The 25578-nt window shown below is 38.2% G+C and overlaps 1 protein-coding gene across 2 annotated transcripts in view; it reads right to left on the bottom strand.

Moving 5' to 3' along the window:
- Nucleotides 1-25578, bottom strand: part of LOC117414865 (glutamate receptor ionotropic, delta-1-like) — a 269999-nt gene that overhangs the window by 38981 nt on the left and 205440 nt on the right. For both annotated transcript variants that reach the window (XM_034024697.3, XM_034024696.3), the window contains exons 5-8: nt 18272-18325; nt 12775-12948; nt 9763-9924; nt 5427-5546 (exon numbers count right to left, since the gene is read on the bottom strand). In XM_034024697.3, coding sequence (XP_033880588.1) covers nt 5427-5546; nt 9763-9924; nt 12775-12948; nt 18272-18325 — 510 coding nt within the window. The remainder of the gene's footprint in view (nt 1-5426; nt 5547-9762; nt 9925-12774; nt 12949-18271; nt 18326-25578) is intronic.

Here is a 25578-nt window from a genome sequence, read left to right as displayed (position 1 = left end):
AGAATACTGTGACTCCGAGATGGAAATGGAAAGCTTGCCATTAGCCTTATACTGTAGGAAATAAATAAAAAAAAAAATTCTCAAGTGATGTCTATGAGTGATAGAGCAAGGCTTAGCCACAAATAGATATTGGAGTAAATTGTATTATCTGATCTCTTACAGTCTTACTTACTGTATATAACATGACATTTCTTGATTGATGTTTCTATTGGAAAGTAGATACAGAAATCTGAGGATCAAGTTGTCTCAAGGCGTACAGTTTGTGGCATAGCCTATGTAAAGTATAGCATCATTGTCACATATTATACCCTGGAGTAGGGACATTTTTTTATTATTATTATCAAGTCTATTTAGAGGATATACAGGCATGCAATTCTAGTATGGTGAAAGCTTCATGATGATCTGTTTCTGCGACATTTGTTTTATTTGGTCGGTTGAGCGTACAAGAGATTACTCTAAGACAGTAAGACAGGCAGACAAACACAATAGTTGGTAAGGAGGAAATTGCATTTCAATCTTTATTAAATTTTTCCTACCTTCGCCTCCAAGTAATCTTAACAGCTACATCGAGCCCCTCTGCTCAGCGCCCACACAGGGGCATCAACTACCACTACCATATTGTATTACCTGTGATGTCTGAGAGTGTTGTACTTCACATTCATGGCACCATGAAAGATTTAACAACTTGTGCAAATCCATCATAGGCTATACCAAAGCCCCTCTGTCAATCAGAAGTCATTGGAAAAAATCTATATCTATTTACATTGGAACCACTCTGAGCCAATTACAATAAAAACTGTCCAATTAAAATGGACATGGATCCTTCAAAGTCCAGTTGGGCTTCAACAATCGACTCATCGAGATCTTTCGAGCTCAATTAGAGTGACCTGAACTGTCACTGTCAGGGCCCAACGAGTTCATTTTCACCTTGTTTGGCAACATGAAAGATTATTAACCAGCTGAAACCCCTTGGAACTATTGTAAAAAGTGCATTTAATTATATAGCACAGCCATGCTTGCCATACCCACTCTCACATATTCATTTATTTTTATATATATATATATATATATATATATATATATATATATATATATAGGAACACAATCATACATAAAACAAAGTAATATTTGTGTGGTCCAGCCTTAGACAGTAACAACAAATAAACAAAAGAGCAGTAAAACAGCATTTTTTTTTTTTTTTTTTTTCAATGTTTATGCCTCTCTTTACATACTGAAAAAAACCCACAAATGCCAACAAAAGTGCCAGCTTTGGACCATATTGCTTAGGGAATAAGATAAGTTAAAATAATGAAATACTGATATTGAGTCAAGCCAGGGGAGTGAACACAGATAAAGGCAGATATATGACACTGACCTCTGCATGCCAAGAGCATTAGCATCTTGGATTGTACAAACTGAAGTGAAAGTGATGTCTTTAAATCCATCCTAGACTGATTGCCATTGGTGTGTAATCATGTACAAAACAACAAAAAACACACACACACACATTAGCAATTTGCATCCTGGTGGCAGCCTTGAGATATTTGCCTATGAGTGATTGCACTGGTTGCTCTGTGTTCCCTGCCTGTAAACTAATTGCAGTCTGTTAACAGCAAAAGCCCCTGCAAAGAGGGATCTGCTAGCAGACCACAATGACATGCCATGCATTCCGCAAAACAGACCGCTTTGTATGTGTTATAATTACTGACTTGTTATTCTTTCAACAAATATTGTAGCCTACTTCACTAAAGTGAAAATTGTCTTCTGTTATTTTTAAAAACCACTGCTTCCTACTATACTACTCCTTAATAACAGGAGCAACATTTTATTTAGGGTTAGTGTTGAACCCCTACCCCTACACAGGAACATTGATGCTAACTTCCCCTATTCAAAAAAATATAAAAACAATAATAAAGGTCTGGTTCTCTCTTTCCTTTTTTTCAATGAATAGAATGTAATTAATAGACTATAAAAACAAACCAAGCTAACAACTATCTATCTAAATGTATTTACAAATTTATTTCTTTATGTATTTATGTATTTATTTATTTATTTATTTTTTTAATCAATGTCGGCCTTCTGAAGTCATCTAATGCCTTTCCACTTTTTATTTCATTTTAAACCGTTTAAATGCCAAACCATAACAAAACATAGAATAATAATGCATATACACAGAGCAAAATACATAGTTGTTCCACGAAATATTTCCTGCGAAATAATTAAGAGGAGTGTAACCAGTCTTAAGTGATTTCCATGCAACATAGTGGTTTGCGAGCAAATTATCTTTTGAATTTAGCTTGTGGTGGTGAACCTGCGGGATTATTCATGACACCTCCCCCAAATTTGAGGGAAAAGTACTTGCGAGAAAACAACTCGCAAACCCATTCTTTCCCACGCAGCACCTATTTTGAATCTCACTCAAAAGCGCAACTTTTTTCGCAAAAAGGACTTGCGGAAAGAAAATCTTTACAACTCCCTTTGCGACACACGCAAGGCATTTGAATATTTGGCCCTTGGTTTTCTGCTTCAACAAATATTTAAGACATAAAAATACTGATGCTGTATCTTGTCATTTTCATATGGTTACATTTCCTATGTATGTAGTGTTTATTTATATATAACTGAACGTCAATGAATGGGTAATTGCACATCAGTTAAATACTTATCTATGGCTTGCTCAATAAAGCATTATCGTTTATTAGGAAACTACGGATCTAGTGAGTAACTCAGGGAGTGAAGTTTAAAAACACAATTATGAATGACTTTTGTAGAGTTAAATATTAATGTCTTTCAACAGGGTTAAATAAGGCTATATCCTTTTTTTGAATGGGTACGGCACATAAACAGCTTGTTTTATGCAGAGGAATTGGTTATCTTGCTGTGTACTTCAGGCACTACATTCAGCAGATATAGTTTACCCCCCTTTGAGAAACACAGCTAGCATTGTAACTCCATTGACTATCTGAATGCTGAGCCTGCGTGTCCTTGAGTGCTACAGAAAGCAACAGAATGATGGCCATTATATTTTTATATACCCTGCAATTCTCTCCTGTACTGTACATAGATGCAATGCCAAGTGGAGTCAATACACTGTCCAATTTTTTCACTTCCAAAGACCCCCCCCCCCCCAAGGTATCAAATTTATCTGACTTTGAAATGTTTATGTGGCTCTCTAAAACAAAAAAAACAATAAAAAATAGACAATTGATAACCCAAAGGTGTGATGAAAAAACCCCCACAACAGATCAATCTATTCCAAAAATCATCTTTGCATAATATTGATGTGCAATTGTTTATTAATGGCATATAGAGAGATATTGGAATGACTGTATGAGACTATGGACTCCGGAATTTAGTCACCATATGACTCCAGGTTTACCAGGGCACTATTGGATCATTCGGGTCATTTTGATCACATCCCAAATGCATTCAGGAACATTTATTGTCTCCATTGTTTAAGAGATGTTGGACATCAAATACAAGTATTATCCCAGTGACACTGGATCTATATCGTCACCTCGCATTTAGGAACTGTTTGTTAGAAGAGCTCGTAAAACTCAAAAAGGTCAGTCAATGATTCATCAGTATCTAAATTTTACAAAATCATGGTATCATCCCTTGCCAATCAGAGTGCAAAAGAAAAGTATTACTGAAGATAGGGGGCGAAAGCAGAAAAAAACTGCAAAACAAATTCAGAGAGCTAGGAAAGAAATTAAAAGACAAGACTAAAACTGTGGTATTTTCTGGGATACTGCCGGCACCTTGCATAGGAGCATACGGACAGCTGGAAATACATAATCAAAATGCATGGCTGAAATCGTGGTGCACACAGGAAGGCTTCACCTTCCTTGAACATTGGCCCACATTTTACAACAAGGCGGGATGGACTGCACTTAAATAAAAAGGGAACCAATCTACTCGGAGAAAGGATCTTCGAGGAGGTTCAGAAGCATTTAAACTAGAAAGGAAGGGGGAGAAATCATCAAAAAAACTGAAGGGAGACTACATCAAAACAAGGGCATTACAACTCAGGTAACATACATGTATTTATCTAAATGCTAGAAGTCTCAAAAACAAAATGTTAGAACTTGAAGCTACTGCACTAACAAGTAACTACGATGTGATAGGTGTTACAGAAACTTGGTTATCCGAGAGTGATGGAGACAAATATAACATTAGTGGGTATACACTGTATAGGAAAGACAGGCAGGACAAAAGAGGTGGAATGGTAGCGCTATACATCAAAAATAGTCTTGAAGCCTTGGAGTGTTAAATCCGGAAGAAAAAAGCAAGGCATGCTATAGACTGCCAAATTCAGACACCAAGCAAAATAATCTGTTATATAATGACATCAGAAATGTGTGTAGCAAAGGAGAAGCCATACTAATGGGGGATTTCAACTTCCCCCTATATAAAATGGGAAAACCTGGTGGGGAGCACAACAGACAAAATTGAAATGGTGGAAATGACAAATGACTGCTTCCTAACGCAATTTGTCAAGGCACCGACTAAAGGGGAGGCATGCCTTGATTTAGTCTTTTTAAATAACGAAGATAGAATAACTAAAACAGAGGTCAGAGAACCATTCGCAAACTCAGATCACAACATGGTCTTATTTGAAGTGCTTTTTAAAACCCCAAAAGTAAGGACCAAAACTAAGGTCTACAGTTTTAGATAGGCAAAACTATGAAGGAATGAAACAAAGACTAACAGAAGTAGACTGGCGTAAAATAGAGAAAACATCCACAGAAAAAGGATGGCTGTTTTTTGAAAATGTAGTACTAGAGGCACAAAACAATTACATCCCAAAAGTAGCAAATCTAAAACTAAAACAAAATGGCCAAAAATGGTTTAATAGATCAATTAAAAAAAATATTCAGAGAAAAAAGGCACTTTACAGAGCGTTTAATAGAGACCAAGACTCTGTGATCAATAAGCTATTAACAACCAATCGAGCAAGATGGGCCGAATGACCTCTCGTTTGTAAACTTTCTTATGTTCTTATGTCATTAAAAATGTAGTTACTTTAAGCATGTTTTTAATCATATTTCACGGGTATATACAAAACTGTTACAGGGTGGTTTATGACAGTAAAGACCACTGTGATTGTTTGGCAATGCACCGTTCAAGAATGTAGGGTAACTACTGCAGGTTTATTCTCAAGCACATTCATGTTGGACACCATTTTCTCAGGTTACCTGGCCCACAACTGAGCGAAATCCAAAACGTGATAATTTTACTTATTCAATGCGCAGCTTGTTAACAAATCTTACTGAAGACGAAACCTTGTTCCATCCTCAGCACTAATGTTTTAATGCCTATGTACTGTATGTGTTGTATTGTGGTAAGCAGTTTGTATGTTAGAGGGCTGGGGATGCATTCCCATCCCCACAGCATGTACATTTCCATGAGTGCTAGGTACTCACCCTCCGCACGTCCTTGCCGAAGGTCTCGCTGTAGCTTGTTCCAAGGATCTCAAACTGCACGTGAGTATTGTAACCGTCATCCTGGAAATCCACCACTCCAGTGAGCCCGCTTATCCGGCCCTGCGCAATTCAGAACACACATTCCAAAAAGGATTAGGAATTGGCGAGAATAATGTGTAGTTCAGGCGTTGCTGCAAGAGAATTCTAGGGCAAAAGGGAGCCGTAGTTTAAAAAAAAAAAAAAGAAATTAAATATTCGATCCAAACCAAATTTACATTAAAACCATAGTACTGTTTAACAAAACTATACCCGCAGTAACAATGCCATTATAGCGTACCTAAACTGCAGTCCCAGAATACCATGTGCAAAGTCATTTTCTCCTGAGAATAAAACACATTTTTAAAGTAATTCTAAAGAGGAGGTTAGTTTAGGACATTTCAGGTTGCACTAAATGCAACTTTCCTTGTTTTTAAATGATCCCCATCCTTAATGCTTAGATGCTTAATTCATCTGGAAACTGACAAACACAAACTGATCTAAACATTAAAACTCTCTTTATATATTTATTTATGGCCTCAGGTGCTGTCTACAGCTCCCTGCACACCACTCATAGTAGAATAAGATATTCAAGTCACAGCCTTCCTACCCCACTGGGAGAACATTTTAGCACCTAGCAGTCTGGTATGAGGACAGCAGAAGTGATGAATTGATGGTTCTGTAGAAGGATTTATAGCATTTTCTTCTCTTTTCTTGGGGGAGGGGGGGGGGGGGGGGGGCAAAAAGGAGAAGTCATACTTTTAAATTTATTGAGGACGGAGGGCTCCCGAGTGGCACATCCAGTAAATGCGCTCCGTGTGGAGTGCAGGATGTGCCCTATAGTCTGGACGTTGTGAGTTTGAGTCCAGGCTATTCCTTTGCAGAGGCTTGCCTGTAAGCTGCCCGAGAGCTGCGTTGTCCTCCGACGCTGTAGCTCTTGGGTGGCTGCATGGTGAGTCTGCAGTGTGAAAAAAAGCGGTTGGCTGACGGCACACGCTTCGGAGGACAGCGTGTGCTCGTCTTCGCCCTCCCGAGTCAGAGCAGGGGTGGTAGTGGTGACCTGAGCCTAAAAATAATTGGCCATTCCAAATGAGGAGAAAATAATAAAAAATAATTGGCAACGACTAAATTAAAAAAAAAAAGAAAATATTGAGGACATATACATTTGGAAGCATATCTGGTCCTTTCTGACTAAATCTTTGCTTCAACCTTTCTTACATGTTCCCCATTGTTTAATTGAATTAAAACAGGTAACTTCTTCATGATATCATTCTGGTGTAGAATGTCCCCCCCAGGACCTGAGTTGCCCAAGCTGTCTACATATATAATGGTTGTTGATAATAATAATAATAATAATAATAATAATAGTAGTAATAATAAAAGGACAGCATGTGTCCATGTGATAAAAGGTTAAGTACCCCCCAGTGTGCCATTTCCACTCAGCAGTGTGCGGCTCATACAATTTTAAAAGGGCATGAAATTGAACAGAAACATTCTCCTGTTCCTGCGTATCTCAAAGCTGATGGAATATCAGTAAATGATGCACACAAGCCATGTGGGCCCTGGAGACAGCTAAATTGATCCCTCGTCGGGGATGCTTGGCATGCTATCAAACATCAAACATCTGTATCCTTTTTATTTGTATTTATTTTGAAATCGAGGTTCATAGCATTGGAGTGACTCCCAAGGCTGCCGACTTCCTATGAACGGAGGAGGTACAAAGAAACGTACTAAATCCACTGCAGGCAAATAAATGCCTTCTCCAATGAGCTTCTGACTTGAAAACAAATTGTTGCATTTCAATTCTTGTTAATATGTTAACAAGAATTGAATGTCCTAATTATTATTATTTATTTATTTTTTAACTTTTTTTTTTTTTTCTAGTGTGAGAGTGTCTATATAAGTTTGGCAAATCTTTTCTTGCAAAACATGCTTGGCTTAATAGTCAAATTTAAGATCTTTTGTTTCCACTCAGCTTTCGCCCCATGGTGAGTTTGTATAGCATGGTTATAAGGAATCAGCAATCCTAACGGAAGGTCACACTTTAACATACTGGCCGTTAATTCACAGTAATCCCAACGTATTAACAGTAATTTCTACGGTGTATCATTTGAATGCGTATAGAACGCATTATCTGTGTAGAACATTCTTTTGGAATTGATACAGAATCTTTGGTGTTAACAAATGAGGGGAGTCTGTTTACAGGGTTGCCCCACCAACAGTAATTCACCAGCCGTGCAATTGGTGGTTTCACATATTTGGAAGTAGTACCGAAATTGTTTTTGCAATCAGACTCCTCAATCATGGACTCCTGCCTGACCTGAAGACGCTTCTCTGTGTCAGTGCGTTTAAGAAAAGACTAATGGACTGTCTGGTGAACGTGACAACTTGTAATTGTAATTAATATTCTCCTGGTGTTTGGTTTTGAATAGAAAGAAGATTCATTTAACTTTACTGGCTGGGCCCTCAGATACCCTTGACAATGAAAGTCTTAAGGATCACAAACAAAAGTATGTGTGCCGCATGCGTGAGTTTAATGTGATTATGTGAAAGTCGCTCAAATACAAAATGTAATAATTCACTGATTTAGTATTATAATTATGATGATGGTGATGATGATGATGAAGATGATTATTAGGCTTCCAAGCTGGCTTGGGAAGCCTATTGGTATTGTAAAGATTTTTTGGCAGGTATCATCCTGTGTAGATTATAGTTCAGATGCAAACAAGATTGCGCTCCTGTGTCAACCAAGATGGTGGCCTGACGTATTTCTTTAAAAACCTTTCAAAATCATCTTCTTGGGAAGCGATGAACCAATTGATCTGAAACTTCGCATACATCATCAGCAAACAAACCCGCTTCAAGTTTGCTCCGATAAATTTTACTATCAAAATTGCTGCCACCAAATTCACCAAAACGCTCCCCAAACATCAAACTGCTTCTCTGTTTGCAAACCGTTTAACCAACTAACACTTAACTTGGTAGGCATCATCCTGGGGACAATGGAATTCACATATGGCAAAATGGTGTTCTTTTGTAAAACAAGATGGCCACCAGACCTACGTTTCGTTCTTATATTTAAAACCACTTCAGCTGAACACGGTTTAGTTGATTAACTCCAAAGATGACAAGCATCATACCTGTGTCAATACAATTTACTTTTTCAAAAATGGTGTTTGTGCTTAAACCAATATGGCCACCTGACGCATTTCTTTAAAAACCTTTCAAAATCTTTGGTCAAATGTAAAACTAACTTATAACTCCTTACAAAGTGCAGATAGGTTAATGGTTACCATGGAACACATATAGGAAACCATGTGCTCTATCCAAAAATGACCTTGCATGTGACCTTTGACCTCTCCTTAAGTTAAAATGTAAAACTAGCTTATAATTCCTTACAGAGTGTATATAAGTTAATGGTTATTATAGAACACAGATAGGAACCCATATATGCTCTATCCAAACATCACCTTGCCTGTGACCTTTGACCTCTCTAAGGTCAAATGTAAAACTAGCTTATAACTCCTTACAGTGCACATAGGGTTATGGTTACATTGATCGTGACCTCTGACCTCTCCTTACAGTGTGTAGTTACTATGGTGTTTAAAGTTATAAATATATATAGGAGGCTGTGTGGTCCAGTGGTTAAAGAAAAGGGCTTGTAATCAGAAGGTCCCCGGTTCAAATCCCACCTCAGCCACTGACTCATTGTGTGACCCTGAGCAAGTCACTTAACCTCCTTGTCTTTCAGGTGAGACGTAGTTGTAAGTGACTCTGCAGCTGATGCATAGTTCACACTCCCTAGTCTCTGTAAGTCGCATTGGATAAAGGCGTCTGCTAAATAAACAAATAATAAATAATAATAATATAAAGCATCGTGAGATAATGAACTAAAGCAGTATTCTGAATTAAAACTGTTCCATGAAACAGATCTGTTGCTGACACTTGTGCTGCAATGCTACAGCTTGCCAAAATTTCCAACTGGTACTGAGCTTAGAAGTCATAAAACTGCCTGGCAGTTCTAGTTATTATTATTATTACTAATAATAATACATGTTTATTTTTGTTTTATAGCATTATAATTACAATACAATGTTATTAAAAAAAACACTCATGACTGCCAGAAGGCAAGGAAAACAATATCAACGGTTTTCACTGATTTATTAAATAAATTAGCAAGTTTATGTGTCACATTTTGTATGGCAGCATAGTGCTTAACCAAGTGATTACTGTTTTCGGGATATCTAGGTTGATTTAGATTGTTTACTTGACTTCGCTAAGATTCAGCAAAGAGGTTCACCTTCTGTATGGTCTCCAGCATGGACCAGCCTCCGTTCCAGGGCTTGGTGGATTTGCGTATGCAGTTCAGACTGGCCATGCTGTGCCACTTCCTGTCCTCCAGCTTCCTGTGAAACGCGTTGGCCAGCATCAGCACGCTGTCGTACAGGTACAGGTTGGACACCTAAACCACAGACACACATGTTCAGAGAGTCAGAGCAGCAGTGAATGCACAACACAGCAAAATCCACAGCTTCACTACTAGACAGCATCTAATTCCACCTTTGTAAATCTGCACACATGTTGCAATCTAACCTGCTTAGATTTACCATTCCTTACCATACATCGCTACTGTTATTGAGCTCCAATGTTTTACTACACCAGTACTGTACACTATTAAGGTATATCGAAATAAATAAATAAACTAATAAATAAATAAATGGCACTCTGTGGCAGTGTGCCCAGCCCCTGTGCGTATTTTGTGTTATATGTTGCGTGTGCTGTGTTAACGATGTATACTACAGTTGTAGAAATTAGATATTTGGTGTTTTTCGTGTTTATTTTTTAACACTGTAATGAACCAAGACGTGTTGTTTCTACAACTATAGTATACATCGTTTTTGTGGCTTTTCTGGGCTCCCGAGTGGCGCATCCAGTAAAAGCACTCGCTAGAGTGCAGGATGCGCTCTATAGCCTGGACGTCGCCGGTTCGAGTCCAGGCTATTCCATAGCCGACCGTGGACAGGAGCTCCCAGGGGGCGGCGCTCAATTGGCCGAGCGTCGCCCGAGGGGAGGGAAGGTTAGGTCGGCCAGGGTGTCCTCGGCTCACCGCGCAGCAGCGACCCCTGTAGTCTGGCCGGGCGCCTGCGGGATTGCCTGTAAGCTGCCCAGAGCTGCGTAGCTCTGAGGCGGCTGCACGGTGAGTTCGCAGTGACGGCACACGCTTCGGAGGATAGCGTGTGTTCATCTTCGCCCCTCCCGAGTCAGCGCAAGGGTGGTAGCGGTGAGCTGAGCCTAAAAAATAATTGGGCATTTCAAATTGGGGAGAAAATAATAAAAACTAATTGGCAAAGACTAAATTATTAGAAAAAAAAAAAAAAAAAAAAAGAAAATGTGGCTTTTCGCTTAATAACAACGTTCGGTTACTAACAACTTTTTGCTGGGAGCCGAGAGGTTGCTAATAAGCAGCATGTACTATAGTATTTAAAGTATTTATTTTAAGGCTAGCGGCCCATGTTATATGCATAATTAGATGCATAATTAGTCCCTTCTAAAACATTTTAAACACCCAATTTAGCGAGTATAAAGCACATAATTTAAGAAAATTGGAGCAATTATCTGCAGACTGTAACATACCCCATATAGAGTATATATCACAAATGTACTAACAGGCGACTAAAGGGGTGGTGGGGTGGGGTAGGTGGTGTACAGAACACAGTATTTTGAACATAATTTCATAATGTATTCCTGTGACGGGGTGCCCACCCCTTGTGTATATTTGATGTGTTATTGTTTTCATTTGTATCATTATTATATGTGTTTGTATGCGGGCGGACGGGAGCCGTTCGTCATTATTATTTATTATTTGAGACCGGTGAAAAGCCAGTCTTATAAAGTGTAGCTGGTGTGGATGGGGTTGAATCCCCATCCCAATAAAATCTTGTGGGAATGTGGCTGGAGCCTTAATAGGGTAATTATTTGATTAATGGGTAATTAAGGCTCCAGCCACAGAATATTAAAAAACAACTCCAGGCTCATTGAAGGAGGAGCGTAGGAGAGCCTATAGAAAGAGAGTGCGAGGTACTCCTTTTAGCAACCTCATTATTGTTTGTGTTTATTTTGTTTTGGCCAATGCTTTGCATAACTGTTTTGTTTTGTTATTTAATAAAGATATAGCTGCGGCCGTTTGAGCCCCATATCATCTGTGTTTACTACTGCTTCCTGAACCTGACGTCACCACCCACACGCACCACTCAAGCCATCTGTGACAATTCCAATGTGACATTCCAGTATATAATGTTCTGTCTATAAATGACACTTCAATGCTGTTAAGAACTACAATGCCTTCAAACAATGATGTCATTGCACTAGTTATATTCTGACTCCAGTTTCAGTGAGGCTACACCACTCAGTTGCTGCATCTACAACCTACTGACAAGCCACAGCTGCTTTCAAAAACTCCAATTCAACAATGGTGCTCGAAGGGTTAACCCTCCAAGGACAGTCGGGTCGGCCGCTGAAGATTCTGCTGAATGAGCAGCTCCTGGCTGCTATATGTGACAAATCATTGTGTCTAAGGGACTGTAAGCAGCACTTCTAGCTAGTAGTAGTACAGTAGAACAGTAGAGTTCACGTCTTTAAAATACTGATGTTGTCACCAACACTTAGAAACACAAAGATGGGTGTATTTACGTGTGCAGCCTTCACTCGCGTCCCTAGTATGATTTTTTTTTTAATATATACAACTGAATTTTTATCCACAGATAAAATAGATTGGATAGTTTAAAGAAACACAAATTGCCACCTACTTACCTTATTACTGGTTGTGGTTTGACCTTGTATATTTGAGCCTGGAGTTAAGTGGCAGTTTATCAATACACTTGTTTTTAGTAACACATGACATTGGAAAACTGAACATTTCAAGTTGGGGATGGCGTTTGTTCTCTATGGCAATATCAAACCTAACCCTAACCCTAACCCTAACCCTAACCCCATACCCCAAGTCTAGCCCTAGTCCTAGCCCTAACACTACACACTGACTCAAGAGCAGCTGAACAATAACAACAACAACAACAACAAGGACAACAAGGACACCTCAGAGCACCGTTCATATTAAACACATAGCTACTATTATAAAACAACACGCACAAACAGTACTATTCTACACAAGCCTAAATAGTTGCAGTGAATAAAACTATAATGCAAATAGAAATAAACTTGCACTACAACATTCAAATACACTAGCACTGACCCAATCCTTCCCTTCCCCTCTCTTCCTTCTTTGTAAAATCAGTTTTTGTTCTCTAGGGCCCACCTGCAGAGACTGCAGGTACCCCTCTTGGGGGTCGCAGAGCAGGGAGGAGATGCGGTGGTTGTTCCTCATGCAGCGGATGTTGCTGTCCTTCCACATGGGGAAGATCTGTCGAATGACGGTCATGCGGCCCAGAGCACTGTGCACAAGCTCCAGGATCTCTGCATCGCTGATCTCCTGCGGGGGACACGACACACAGAACTTAACAAGAGAAACACAATCACAATGTGGAGAAATCCTCAACAAACTGGCTGGATAATTCAAGTGTGGTTATATATATATATATATATATATATATATATATATATATATATATATATATATATATATATATAGCCCCTGCATCTGCTACAATAGATTACCACTGACCATGTGCCCCCAGGCTTCTGTAGTTAGAATCCCAGCATGGGCAGTCATGTGACAAGTGGACTACTGTAGGAGACTGCTGTATGACACACTGTCAGAAGGCCTTAACAACTGGGTCACAGTCTGACCTGCCTGTGCCATGGGGGACAAAAGAAAACACAACCGGTGTTCCCTTCACAATGCGAACAGAAGTACCTGTAACTCTACAGTGAACAACCCAATGATCTCACTTGTGATTCTCTGTCTGTCCTCAAAGATTAGAGGACATTAACCTACTCTGCACTGGTTTTTTTTATGAGCAAGGTGAATTTTGAGTGAATGTACTCATGTTTATCATTTCAATCCTGTCTGTGTCATTCCCATAATTTCTAACTGTGGTTCACAAACTGGAGGAAATATCACAGACAAGCATGCTTTTTTTGTAACTAAGTTTCCTGGTAAAATATTATAAATAAAAGACACTGCGTTTGGTCAGTATGTGAGTACTTGTGTATCCTCTTTGTGTGTACTAATACTGCAGTATTTTGGATGCAGTAACATTAAAATAAAATACCCACAACACTATTACATTAAAGAGTAACCGTGTCAAAAATACTGCACTTTATTGTAGAAATTGTACTATTTGTGTAAGGTTGTCTATATATGTGTGATTATATGTCCATGTGTTTGAAAGTATGTTTGTACGCCTACACACTGCCACGGAATCATTGCTGCAAGGACCACTGCTGGCCAATTTACGGCTGTCATCTATGAAGGCCAGACAAATCTGATTCTATCTGATATCTCAGCCAGGGGGCAAAAACAGGATGCCGCTGTTGTCCACTTTCATTTTATTCACATATACTTATTTATTTTGTTGTTTTCTTAAAGCTGTTAGGAAACAGATACATACTGTATGAGTACGGCCATGGAATGCAGTCTGACTAAATCATTTGACAGTGACTCACTCTGTGGCAGCCAACTCGGTCATGAAAAGCAGATAGCCTTGATGTCTGCAGAAATTTTAAATGGGGAAGAAAAGCAAAAGTGCAAACCATCTGAAATCTACGCTCTATGAAATTGGTATCTCATGGCCTACATCCTGTGGTGCCCTAATTAGAATGTTCATTCTTCTGTATTGCTGGTGCTACACTTTTGTGCATAAATCCTTCTCAGGTCTAAATCTGTGGCTCAGGTTACCTACAGGGGGTTTAAATCTCATAATTAGAGCACCGTGATCTTCAAGGTACCGATCCCTCAGCTGCAGGAGTTAGGAAGCTAGAGGGTGGAGGAGGCGAGGGAGAGGAGGAGGGGGGACTAGCCTGTAACACCTTGTACCTGGTATCGCTGGAGTTTCCTTTACAAGAACCAGAGAGGGACAGCCCACATGTTTGGAAAACATTTTTTTTTTTTAGACAATCAGGTGGCTGTTTTTTAATTCTGCAGAGGAAAAACCATTCACCACGGAGCAATAAAACAAGTAACGGGCGTAACAACAGACAGGAACGACCGCTATGGGTCTTAGTAACTGAGACATACAAGTAGCTGACGCATGTCCATTGTATTGCGTTAGCTGCCTAATGTGAATAGTTCTCTCTCAGACAGCATTTAAAACAGCTGACTGCATCATTTTCACACAGGCGCTCAACACCTCTTGCCAGATGGCATCCTTCAAATCAATGGAATCCATTTGAAAATGCTAAAACCTGTTTGTCCCATTCCACCCTGGTATCCCATGCTGTGCAGTAGATATTGGAAGGTTTTAGTTTGTTTGTTTTTGTTAGTTAGTGCCACAGAGAAGGCCAAATAAAGCATATTTTAAAAAGTAGCGAGTTTTACTACTTCTTTAAACATGCATCATTCAAATTGGATTGCAATTATTTATTGCTAGTTTTATACCCTTGTAATTGGTTTGTTTCTCTCAGAAAATGAGCTTCAAAATAATTAACATTAGCCTCAGAGCTGCCACAGTCTTTAATTCCATAATATTATTTGAGAGGAAATTTACATGTGGAATTCTTCACCTTGTAAACTGGCCGCTGGTGTGCATGCGTGTGTCTGTGGTCATCAAGCTTACCTGTTTATCAGCCATTTGCCATGTTTAGAGTGACCAGATTTCCAAAGATCAGAACCGGGACACATAGATTAAAAAACTTTTTAAAAATGTGATTCTTTTTTTTAATATTACAGTATTTGAATATGCTGCAGTGCTTTTATCTCTATTACTGTTTTCACATTAAGCTAACAAAAAACAACAACCACTGCATCTTCCCTTTCTAATTTGTGGCCACGTTTAACTACATGTTATGACCACGTGTATTGCAATTTTTACCCTTAATTTCTATCATTTTGCATGCTTTTAATTCTGCAGAGTAAACTACCTGTACATGAAAAAATATTCTTCTGGAATCATTAACTTAAGGAGTGTTATCTGCAATATTTTTACTGTGCTGTAGCATGTTTTAGGATGGAATGTTGTAATGCTTTTTAAAGTGTGATATGTCCATTGTAAATTTTTATTATTGTATTTTGTTCTATTATTGGCTTGCATTTCTCCAGGTATTTAAACACAGGGGAATGCTGCAATTAGAATCGCACGTGCAGGGGTATCACAAGCAGGCTTCTGAGCAATGCTTTCTTTGAAGGATTACTTTTTAATAAAGAGGATAATAAAATGAATGCACGGATATGCTGCCATGCTGACAGGTTACCAGTGCTTATCCAGGAACAAGCTAAATCAATTGTGTTTGTTGTATATTAAGAATAATAAGTTCCCTTTCAAGTACGAAACGTAACCATTACAGAATGGATATTTACCTCCTAAAGACCCGAATCCTGAAAATTGTATACCAAAGCTGCCCTACGGCACAAAACATGAAGCCCGCAGCTCAAGTCACTCCTTCCCAGGGATCCAGTAACATTAGCTGGCTGCCGTTGTACTCCCCCCCAGGCTGCATAGCTCCGGCTAGAGCTTATTTTATTTCTTGTTTTTGCTAATTTGCACAATTCGAGACATTGTATATTATTTCTGTAATTGTTTAATTACTGTTTTTTGTTGAGAAAGTATTTTCTCTTGTGTTTCTGTTTACTTACAGATACTACGCACAGGCCTGTCTGAAACGTGGTGCCCAGCACTGCGCAGGACCTAGATACTCGCTTCGGTTGTGGTTGCTTGCAATCTCAACCACAGTATCTTGATGCCGTTTTGGTGACATCTTTTTAGCATCACCATTGTGTAGGCTGTTAGTCCTTGCTAACAAGCAGGCTTCCCTCAGTCTCGTGTGTGGTACTGACTGAGCAATAATTTTTATATCATCAATTGGCCAGACTTGCAGGATTCAATAGGGTTGCACTCTGGTGTACCAATTGTACTTTAAGAGAAGATCTCAATAGGTACCACAGCGGTTCTTTTAAATTCAGTTTTGATGTAAGAGATATATCACATTTGTTCTACAGATGTAGGTCTTCACTAGATGCTGGGGGGGGGAACATGTTAATGGTCACACTCTGGTGTACAAGCTATACCTAGAGAGAAGACATTTTGGAGCTCTCTGTTCAGGCCACAGGGGCTTTAAACCTCTGAATTTTACAAAGTCGCCAGTATGCAGTGACTGAAACAGAAAATAATAAATAAAGCGATTCTGAACAGCAAGAAAAATACATTGGTTAAGATCATTGATATTTCAGACCAGCTCTTCACGCAGTTGCTGGAATTCTCAGCAGAGTTAACTTAAAATTCCGGCATCAACATATGCTTGCTAAAAACTGAGACACCTACAGCAGATTTTCATATAGGTGTCAACTCTGATTTATTGGGGAACAACATTACAGTGGAAATTTCTGGAGCAAATGAATCTGATTCCCACATGATTCATAAAAAAAACCCCAAACTTTATAAGTTTGTTTGCTGTCGTTTAAACAGGTCTTACAGTGTTTATGTTCACATTGCCAGCCTCACTGTGGTGTGACCAGGGAAAAGGTCACTTGACGATACAATAAAACACGTCAGGTCTAAAGCAACCTGAATGTGTCTAAGCTATTGAGGTCCATGATTCTAATAATAATTAAACTGCTGTCAAACTACAATTATTTGTTTCAATGTATTGCCCCTTTTTTTCTTTTTGTGTGAGCATTACATACAAATGTATTGCTATGTTATTTATTAAAGGTAATGTACACACATTTTAAATTACGGTAGTTGAGTTAATAAAGTTAACCAACAATCTCACAATATTTTCAGTACCATACAGCGATACAAACATCCACATCCGTATCATTGAACTAATAAGACAAGGAGATGATATCACAGCGTGTATTCAGAAGGAGTTACAAATCTGACATTGACTGACATGAAGAGTTCAATTTCCAGAATGTGAACAAACCCCCCCCCCCCCCCCCCCCCTCCTCCCCCCACCCTACCCTTCCACGACCCTTCCACAGAACATGCCAGCAGCAAGAACGAAACAAAAACGAATCCCTTGTCATTGCGACACACAACACTTTTTCATGGCACTTATGAAAATGAAACATCATTTTTTGGGGGAGGGGGGGGGGGGGGGCAGAAATGTTAATTATACTTTATCTGTAATGTATATATTTTTATATATACGTATCAAGTAGATATCACCATCACTTAATCTTAAGTGATAAAATAATAGTATTCAGATGCTTCTTAATTTTTTGTTTTTTTATTATTTCATTTTCCATTGTATTATTGTATGCTTTATCATGAGCAGGAGGAAACATTTGTCATCCGATAAATACAGTACCTGGAAAAGATTTTGCTGTTTTTAATAACATAAAGTGGATGGATAAAAAAAAACAAAAAACTTTGGGGGGTAAAAAGTGAACCGCACAAAAATAGTACACCGAAATAAAACTATAGGCCATAAAACTTTTTTTTTTTCTGCCAGAAAATAGAAGATTAAAGAACCCCAGAATAAAATATTTGTACACAAAGAAGAAACTCTTCCTGGACAATTTTTTTCCAGGAGAAGACAATGCGTTGAGAATTCTAAAGCAGAAAGGTTGTAACTTCAGCAAATCTATTACTTAGCTTAAACCAGGAAGCAGTCTGGACACCTTTGCAGAGAAGAAAAAAAGCACATAGTTAGGTCACAAAATAAATGTCTGCTGGAAAAAAAGCCTCCCTTACCTCATTTACGAAAACCCAGTGGCTGTCCTTAGAAGCTAGATTGGTCTCGACGGCCTGTGAACAAGAAGAAAAGCACTTGTGAGTCACAGGAGCTACAATACAAGAGTGCCAGGAGTTTTATGAACAGGGAAAGGCCATTTGGCCGAACAAGGCTGATCCTCTATGGTTAAGTCTCATTGCTACCTTCCCCTGGTATACTGACGACCTGAAATCACCCTTAAAAAAGTTGGACACAGAAATTTTGGAGTAGCAGTCCTTTTACCATGTGTTTGTTGTGTTTTACTTTATATATTTACTCTGCTTTTCCTTACCCCATACCAATTTTAGATAGATAGATAGATAGATAGATAGACAGATAGTCAACTTATACCAAACATTATTATATAGCTCTAGATTTGCAAAGCTTTTTACTCCAAATCGTCATTTGTTTCACTGAGTGAAATATGAATGCTTGTATGTAATTGAAATGTCGATTTAAAGTAAATACAGTAGCTTTGAGAATCTAGCTCTTTCTCTAGCCCTTTTCTCTATATCCAAAAACATGTTTTTATGTTGTACCATACTTTAATGCTAACATTAGTCACATAGCTCTTACAGTCCTCAGAATGTACACTTACACATTTTATCTTCTAGTTACCTTACAAATGAACATGCATTACCAGCTCATTTACTAGGTTTGGATAACCCCCCTACAATACCTTTAGTAAAATTAGTGCTAATAGTCGTCTGTGAAACCAACCATAAATGTACAATGGAACCAGTCGCAAACATTCAAAACAATGTCAAGTAAAGACAACCTTTAATGCACAGCTTTTGAAGTCTATTTCCCCCTGCTGTCTCAATTACAATATTACTGCAACAGAATAAACCGCAGCAGGTGAAATGTGATCACCTCTTTTGGTTTGCTTTTTTCCCTGTTGTCACCTAGCATTATGTTTGCCCTTCTTTTTTCCCTGTTATCACCTAGCATTACGTTTGCCCTTCTTTTTTCCCTGTTGTCACCTAGCATTACGTTTGCCCTTTTTTTCACACGTCTCGTAAACCTCATCATCATCATCATCTTCATCATCGACATCATTTCTTTTTATTACACATTTCACTCGCTGTTCATTTTTTATTTATATTCATTCATTACAGACAGGCCGCATATGCCCCAATGGTTAATTCATTCTGTCTCATTGTACTTTGATATCTGGAGGGCAGAAGTTGTTTGTCTCAATAGATCTTGAAACATCATTACAAACCGAACATCCACATTTTACTAAGGGCAAGAGCGGGTCACTGGTTTGACGATGCCAAGACACAATCTCCATACAGTATACACACCATGCTTGGTTCTGAGTATAGCATCAGTCAGAACCCAACCATGGTGCATGTATTGGCACAGCATGGTGTCTACAACTACTCAAAAACTTACTTCGCTAATCTCAATAAATCCAACATCTGAAAACAGGGTACAGGGTTGTGTTGACCTTCCCTTACAAAAGTTTACTCTTCTTGTGTCTTTACACCACGTTTGACCATTTTTCTAGTGCTTTTGCCTGTTCTTTTCAAGGTCATGTGCACGGTAATTTGGCAGTTTTACCATGCTTTTCCCATGGTTATACTATGCATTTACCGTAGTTTACCCTGGTCTGCCATTATTATTTATACGCTTTACCATACCTCGCTATTCTTTATAATGCTTCCCCATGCTTTCACTGTGCTTTACTCCAATGATATTAAGGAAGTTTTCATCAACTGAAGTGTGAATGAAATGGGGTAACTACAATTCTGCCAAAGGAGAGAAGTGTGGAGAAGTAAATAACTATAAATACTTAAAACAATTTCCCTTACCAACAATCTCTAACAGCAATACATTGGCTTTAAAATGGAAATCCAACACTTCTGTATTGCGGGACAGTGGTAGGATAATGGCAGATACTGTACGGTCTTTGATAGAATGTGACCAATTGGGTTACATTTTAATGTTTTGTAATTCCAATGGTATTCTAATGTGGCAGGCCGCTGTGCAATATATGTTGCCTGGGTTTTTTCAGGGTAAAACACTCTATTTGTTTTTCTCATTGTTTTTTCTCATTTCAAATAGTCACATGCAGCTGAGACCTGAGTTAGAAGGAAGGAAAGAGGAAATCACACTGAGTAAAACTGAAAGCCACTCAGAAAAAGCTACTAGGGGAAATGATTAAAACTCAATAGTGGAGCTGGAGAACTCAGGACAATTGCAAACATATGAATCAATCATCCTCCTCCTCCTCCTCCTCATCATCATCATCACAATCATATATTTTGAGGCGAAACTACAAGAAAGTCAAGTGGACACTGATGAAGGCAACATATAAAACATCTGTCTGCTTGAGTTTCTTATTGTTTTATCTGCCAACATGTTAGACATAAAACAAAACAAAATGGCAGTGATGTTATTTACAAATCATAGGTGAGCAGTAGACAAAAGACAAGTGAGTGTAACAGTTTTCCTGAAAGGGATCAGTGATAGTGTTTTTTTGTGTTAAGCTTTCAAGGACACTTTGAATTGATTGGTTAACCAGTAACATGCTATTCTCCTTTCTTTCTGATGGAGAGAGAGAGAGAGAGAGAGAGAGTGAGAGAGAGAGAGAGAGAGAGAGAGAGAGAGAGAGAGAGAGAGAGAGATTGAGTTTTGCTGACTGAGTGAAACACAGCCGAGCACAAGTCAATAAATATCAAAATAATACAAAACGAAATCTTATGCTATTAGTGGTTTTGTTTTTTCATTTTTTTTAGGCTGGCACCCTTTTTCTGCTGTGTCTAATGTCTACACTGCCCTCCCTGACAGCTCCTCTAGAACACAAGCCCGCTGCAGTAGCAAGATCCGTCAGACAGTCATTGAAACTGCTCTGTCTGCTCGGAAGAATCTTGGTCCCCCAGGATCCAGTGTATAATGAACCCTGCTCCTGCTGGCTTGCAAAGGAAACTAATCTCCACTGACACGCCAGAGCAAGTGGGATAAAGCTTGAAGTGGGCTGAATACAATTAATAATGTGGATCAAAATATATACTAAAGCAAATGTGTAGGAGACAGAATCCTGCCCTTTCTGTCTTAGCAGTCGGAAGTCTAAGTTATTCTACGTTCAAAACATGTCACTGTTTTCTTATTGTTTTCTACATTCTGCAACACTGTAATAAATATTTGCATTACAAAAAACAAAAACAAAGAATCATTTTGCTTTAAAATTAAAGAAAATAAACCTGTATCACTCTATGACTAATAATACTATTATTATTATTATTATTATTATTATTATTATTATTATTATTATTATTATTATTATTATTAATTATAATAATAAAAATAATAATAATAATAATAATAATAATAATAATAATAATAATAATAATAATAATAATAATATTATTATTATTATTATTATTATTATTATTATTAATAATAATAATAATAATAAAAATAATAATAATAATAATAATAATAACAACAACAACAACAGATTGTATGATGATGTGGCGGCTGAAGAGTCTATTTTTCTGCCCATTAAGTGCTTCTACTGCAGCCAAAGTAATAGCTTATTACATCTGATGTATTTCTCTCTGCGTGTAAAGAAACCAATTTACCCAAGATAAAAACATGACAGTCCCTATTCACACACCTCTTACGTGTTTGATACTCATGAGACTGTTCTAGACCGCTGTTAAAAAAGGAGTCAGTCATTGAAAATAATAATATAACACACATTGATTTTCTAAACCAAGAACAAAATCCAGCGTGATATTTGTTTAATCCTCTAAAACCATCACATATTGAAAAACCGACGCAGTAAACAAAACTAATAAAGATATAAAGGTCGAAGGAGTGGCTTTTCTCATAAAGATGAATGTCAGTTATGACAATGTGGAACATGTGTGATAAAATATTGTTTGTTGGATATAATATGATTTATTACATTAAATGTTTATATGTTGGCATTTAAACATTTTTATTTTTTAATTTGTTAGTAAAGAAATGTAAGGTCTTTTTACACCAAGAGCTTTGAGTAAGAGCATAAATGATCAGCAACACTCGAAGTACACCATTGCAATCTCAGCCCATTGAATTGAATGGAATGGAAAGGGAAGAGCAGCTAAAGAGCAAACTCTATAGTCGATAGGCAAGTATGTGCCTTATGCTGATGCCACTAACTCATCAGCTTCAAGGCAAAGATTCTTTACACCTACAAGCTATAATAGAGGCTTTTTCATCAGGCATAGTATAAATATATAGTAATCTTTGGCTTATGATTCACTTTAATAACCTCACAACAACAATGAAAATATTAATCAAGCAGAAACATTAGTAACAATGCCTTGGCAGGCAAAAAACAAAACCAATTAAAATGACATCACACTGAAAGAATGAACAAAATACTTGAACATATTTCTTATATCTATCAAAACACGGTCACTAATCAGTGTCATTTCACTGCAATTTCAGCCAGCTGAGGCACCTAGTACAGAGAGTGTGTTCATTGTACAGCAATTTTTAGACAATAATTTATTATTTATATTTAATAGGTTATATCGCAGAGGGGAAGTCTCTCTTTTTGTATATAGATGTAATGATATAAGTTTATAACTACCCAGTTGCAATGTCAAATAAAATATTTAACCCCTTTACTGCCATCCATTATATTATATTTTCCTTTAAGGTCGAAAAGTTAAGAACATAAGAAAGTTTACGAATGAAAGGAGGCCATTCATCTGGTTACTAGCAGCTGATTGACATGTATTTTAGGTAAACTTTTTTTGGTTTTTCCTTTTTAGGACAGTTGCTAAATTCCTGGTTATTCTCACCGTACTTTTGACCCACATCTCTCATGGTTTATGACTTGCCCCAATTCGGTTGTGCTGCATTTTTTTCATCTGTACTACTTGTAGCGAGTATTGAGTCTGTGCGTGTGTGTGCTTGTGCATTCATCGCCTGTAGGTCAGAGGTATCTCTCAGGAATCTCTAGAGGTCAATGCTGGAGAGAAGTAGAGTCTCTCAAGTTGGGTTGGATATATCCACTTTCAGGGGCCTTTTGAATTCCCTGCTAACCGCTGCAGAAGCATTCCTCTGCTGTGAGCTATCACTCCCTGAGCACCCAGCACCTTTGACCTCTCTTGCACAGCACAGGTAGCCCGCTGTGGAGAGCTGCTCTTTGGGGTGCTGGCATCTGCCACTGTCCCTGTGTGGAGTCTGGCTCAGGCCTCTAAACTGGTATTATTCAAGATGGTGAGTTTATTCCCAGCCAACTAATATTCCACCTGACTGCAGCCAGTTCCGTTATCGCTCACTTTTCACTACATTTTGCTAAAGTGGTTTATGAGAAGCAAGCACTAAATAATGGAAGCTGACTGTCTGCTTATGAGTTACATTATTACGAGTTGCACACACTCAGCTTCACACAGCAGACACTAGAGAAAGGGGCAACTGAAGACATTTCAAATGTACCACAAGGTATTTTAAAGTTAGGTGCTGTGTAACTATAGCAACATAAACTAATCTACTCCTCTACTATCAGCAAACAAGATGTTGATTCTCTGGGTTCTATTTGAATGATTTAAACAGATCCTGATACAGAAGATATACAAAAATGATTACGTGAAGATTTTTTTACTGTACTGTCGCCCTTCAAATCAAAGCCATTGTATTGTATGATTATGTTACAACCCACTAGAAACACCACTAAAACTATAGGAAAAAAACATTAAAACAAAACAAAAAAAACCCTTTCCCATTAGGAAATCATTGTAATATAATTGTATTACCGGTGTACCTAGGAATAAACCCTTGCAGTACCATTGGCAGACCACATCATTATTGGCAAAAGCAACACAATAGACTTGAAGCAAATATAATACAGTGTGGTCTTGATATGATACCATGGTATTGCAATAATAACAAACTATGTATTGGCTCATACCTCTGTAACACCATTGCTTTGTTAAAATATTCCCACAGTGTTACCATTCTACCAATGGCTAAAGCCATTTGCCCTTCGTACAGAACCACTGCATTGCAGTGACAATGTACTGTAAAGGAAGATTGTTAAGTAAAAGACAATTGCAATATCAAGCTTAGGATTAATCTTTGTAGCAATGCTTGACGTTGTATACGTACTTTGCTTACACTCTCACGTTGGATCACAGCATATTAAACCATGGTCAGCAGTAAATAATCTCATGTACTCCTCCAGATGTTTGCCTCTTATGCTTGGCAATGTCTTTACAAAGGCACCTGGAACTTGGCAAATGGGAGCTGCACTCTCTCTAGCAACACGTTCTGCTGCAGTAACACCCAGACTGCCGTAGCTCTACCCCAGTACTGTATCGTATCTGCTGGGTGACTTAGCCAGCTGCTAACCCCTCTGAATCCATCAGACGAATCATAAATCACTGTGCCCTGCAATCCACCAATTGGATTGAAGATCCATCCTCCTGTGTATTAGCAGATGTCTTATCCATCAAAGCATGTCTTCTTGCTGACTAGGGCAAGCTTTGCATTTTTAATTAGATGCTTCATAATAGTGCAGAAATACCCACTGCATAACCCCCACACCCCCTGTGATGGTGTTAAGAGGTTGTCAGTCCTGGTGAATGATTGACAAGGCTGATATCTTCTTTCTGCCAGTCATCTTAGAATTAAACAAAGGCAACAGACCATGACATGCTGTTTTTCCCCTAATGGATACATTTATAAACAGCTCCTAATAGGTACTGCAGCTGAAGAGTTATAGCTAATGCAGGTGCGGTACTGCATCAGGGGATGGTGGAAAACATAACCATCTATTCCTAAATGAAAACAACAAGTAGGCACCGGCTCTGCAAATGATTTTGTCATTTAGGTGACTTTATTTTATGATGGTGTTTTTATACATTGGATTTAGTGTCAGACCACTGAAGAAAGACGTGAAATGGTTTCCATTATTTTAGGAACTGGTACATGCCTAGTAGGAGTCACTAAAAGATAACATACATCTAGGAAACAAGAACAAAAAATGATCATGTTAGTAAAATGAGGAATTTGCAGTAGGAAGGGTTGAATGCTAAGGACTAGGGTAGGATTTTTTATTTATAGCTCATCATTTATAAGGAGTATATACGGCTCTTTTTGCTTCCGTTGTTGGATTAGAGGGTTATAGACAATGGAGAGACAATGAGCAAGAAATAGCATATGCATAAAAGACAGTGGGTAGCAAAGTGACATAACACTATATTATGGATTCAATATACATTAAGTTATGTAAAACAGTACTTGGTGGTTATTTAGGAAATATCCACTGTGCATAAAAATA

The sequence above is a fragment of the Acipenser ruthenus genome, chromosome 7 (assembly GCF_902713425.1).
Source record: "Acipenser ruthenus chromosome 7, fAciRut3.2 maternal haplotype, whole genome shotgun sequence".
NCBI lineage: Eukaryota > Metazoa > Chordata > Actinopteri > Acipenseriformes > Acipenseridae > Acipenser > Acipenser ruthenus.
This window is presented reverse-complemented; position numbering and strand designations above follow the sequence as displayed.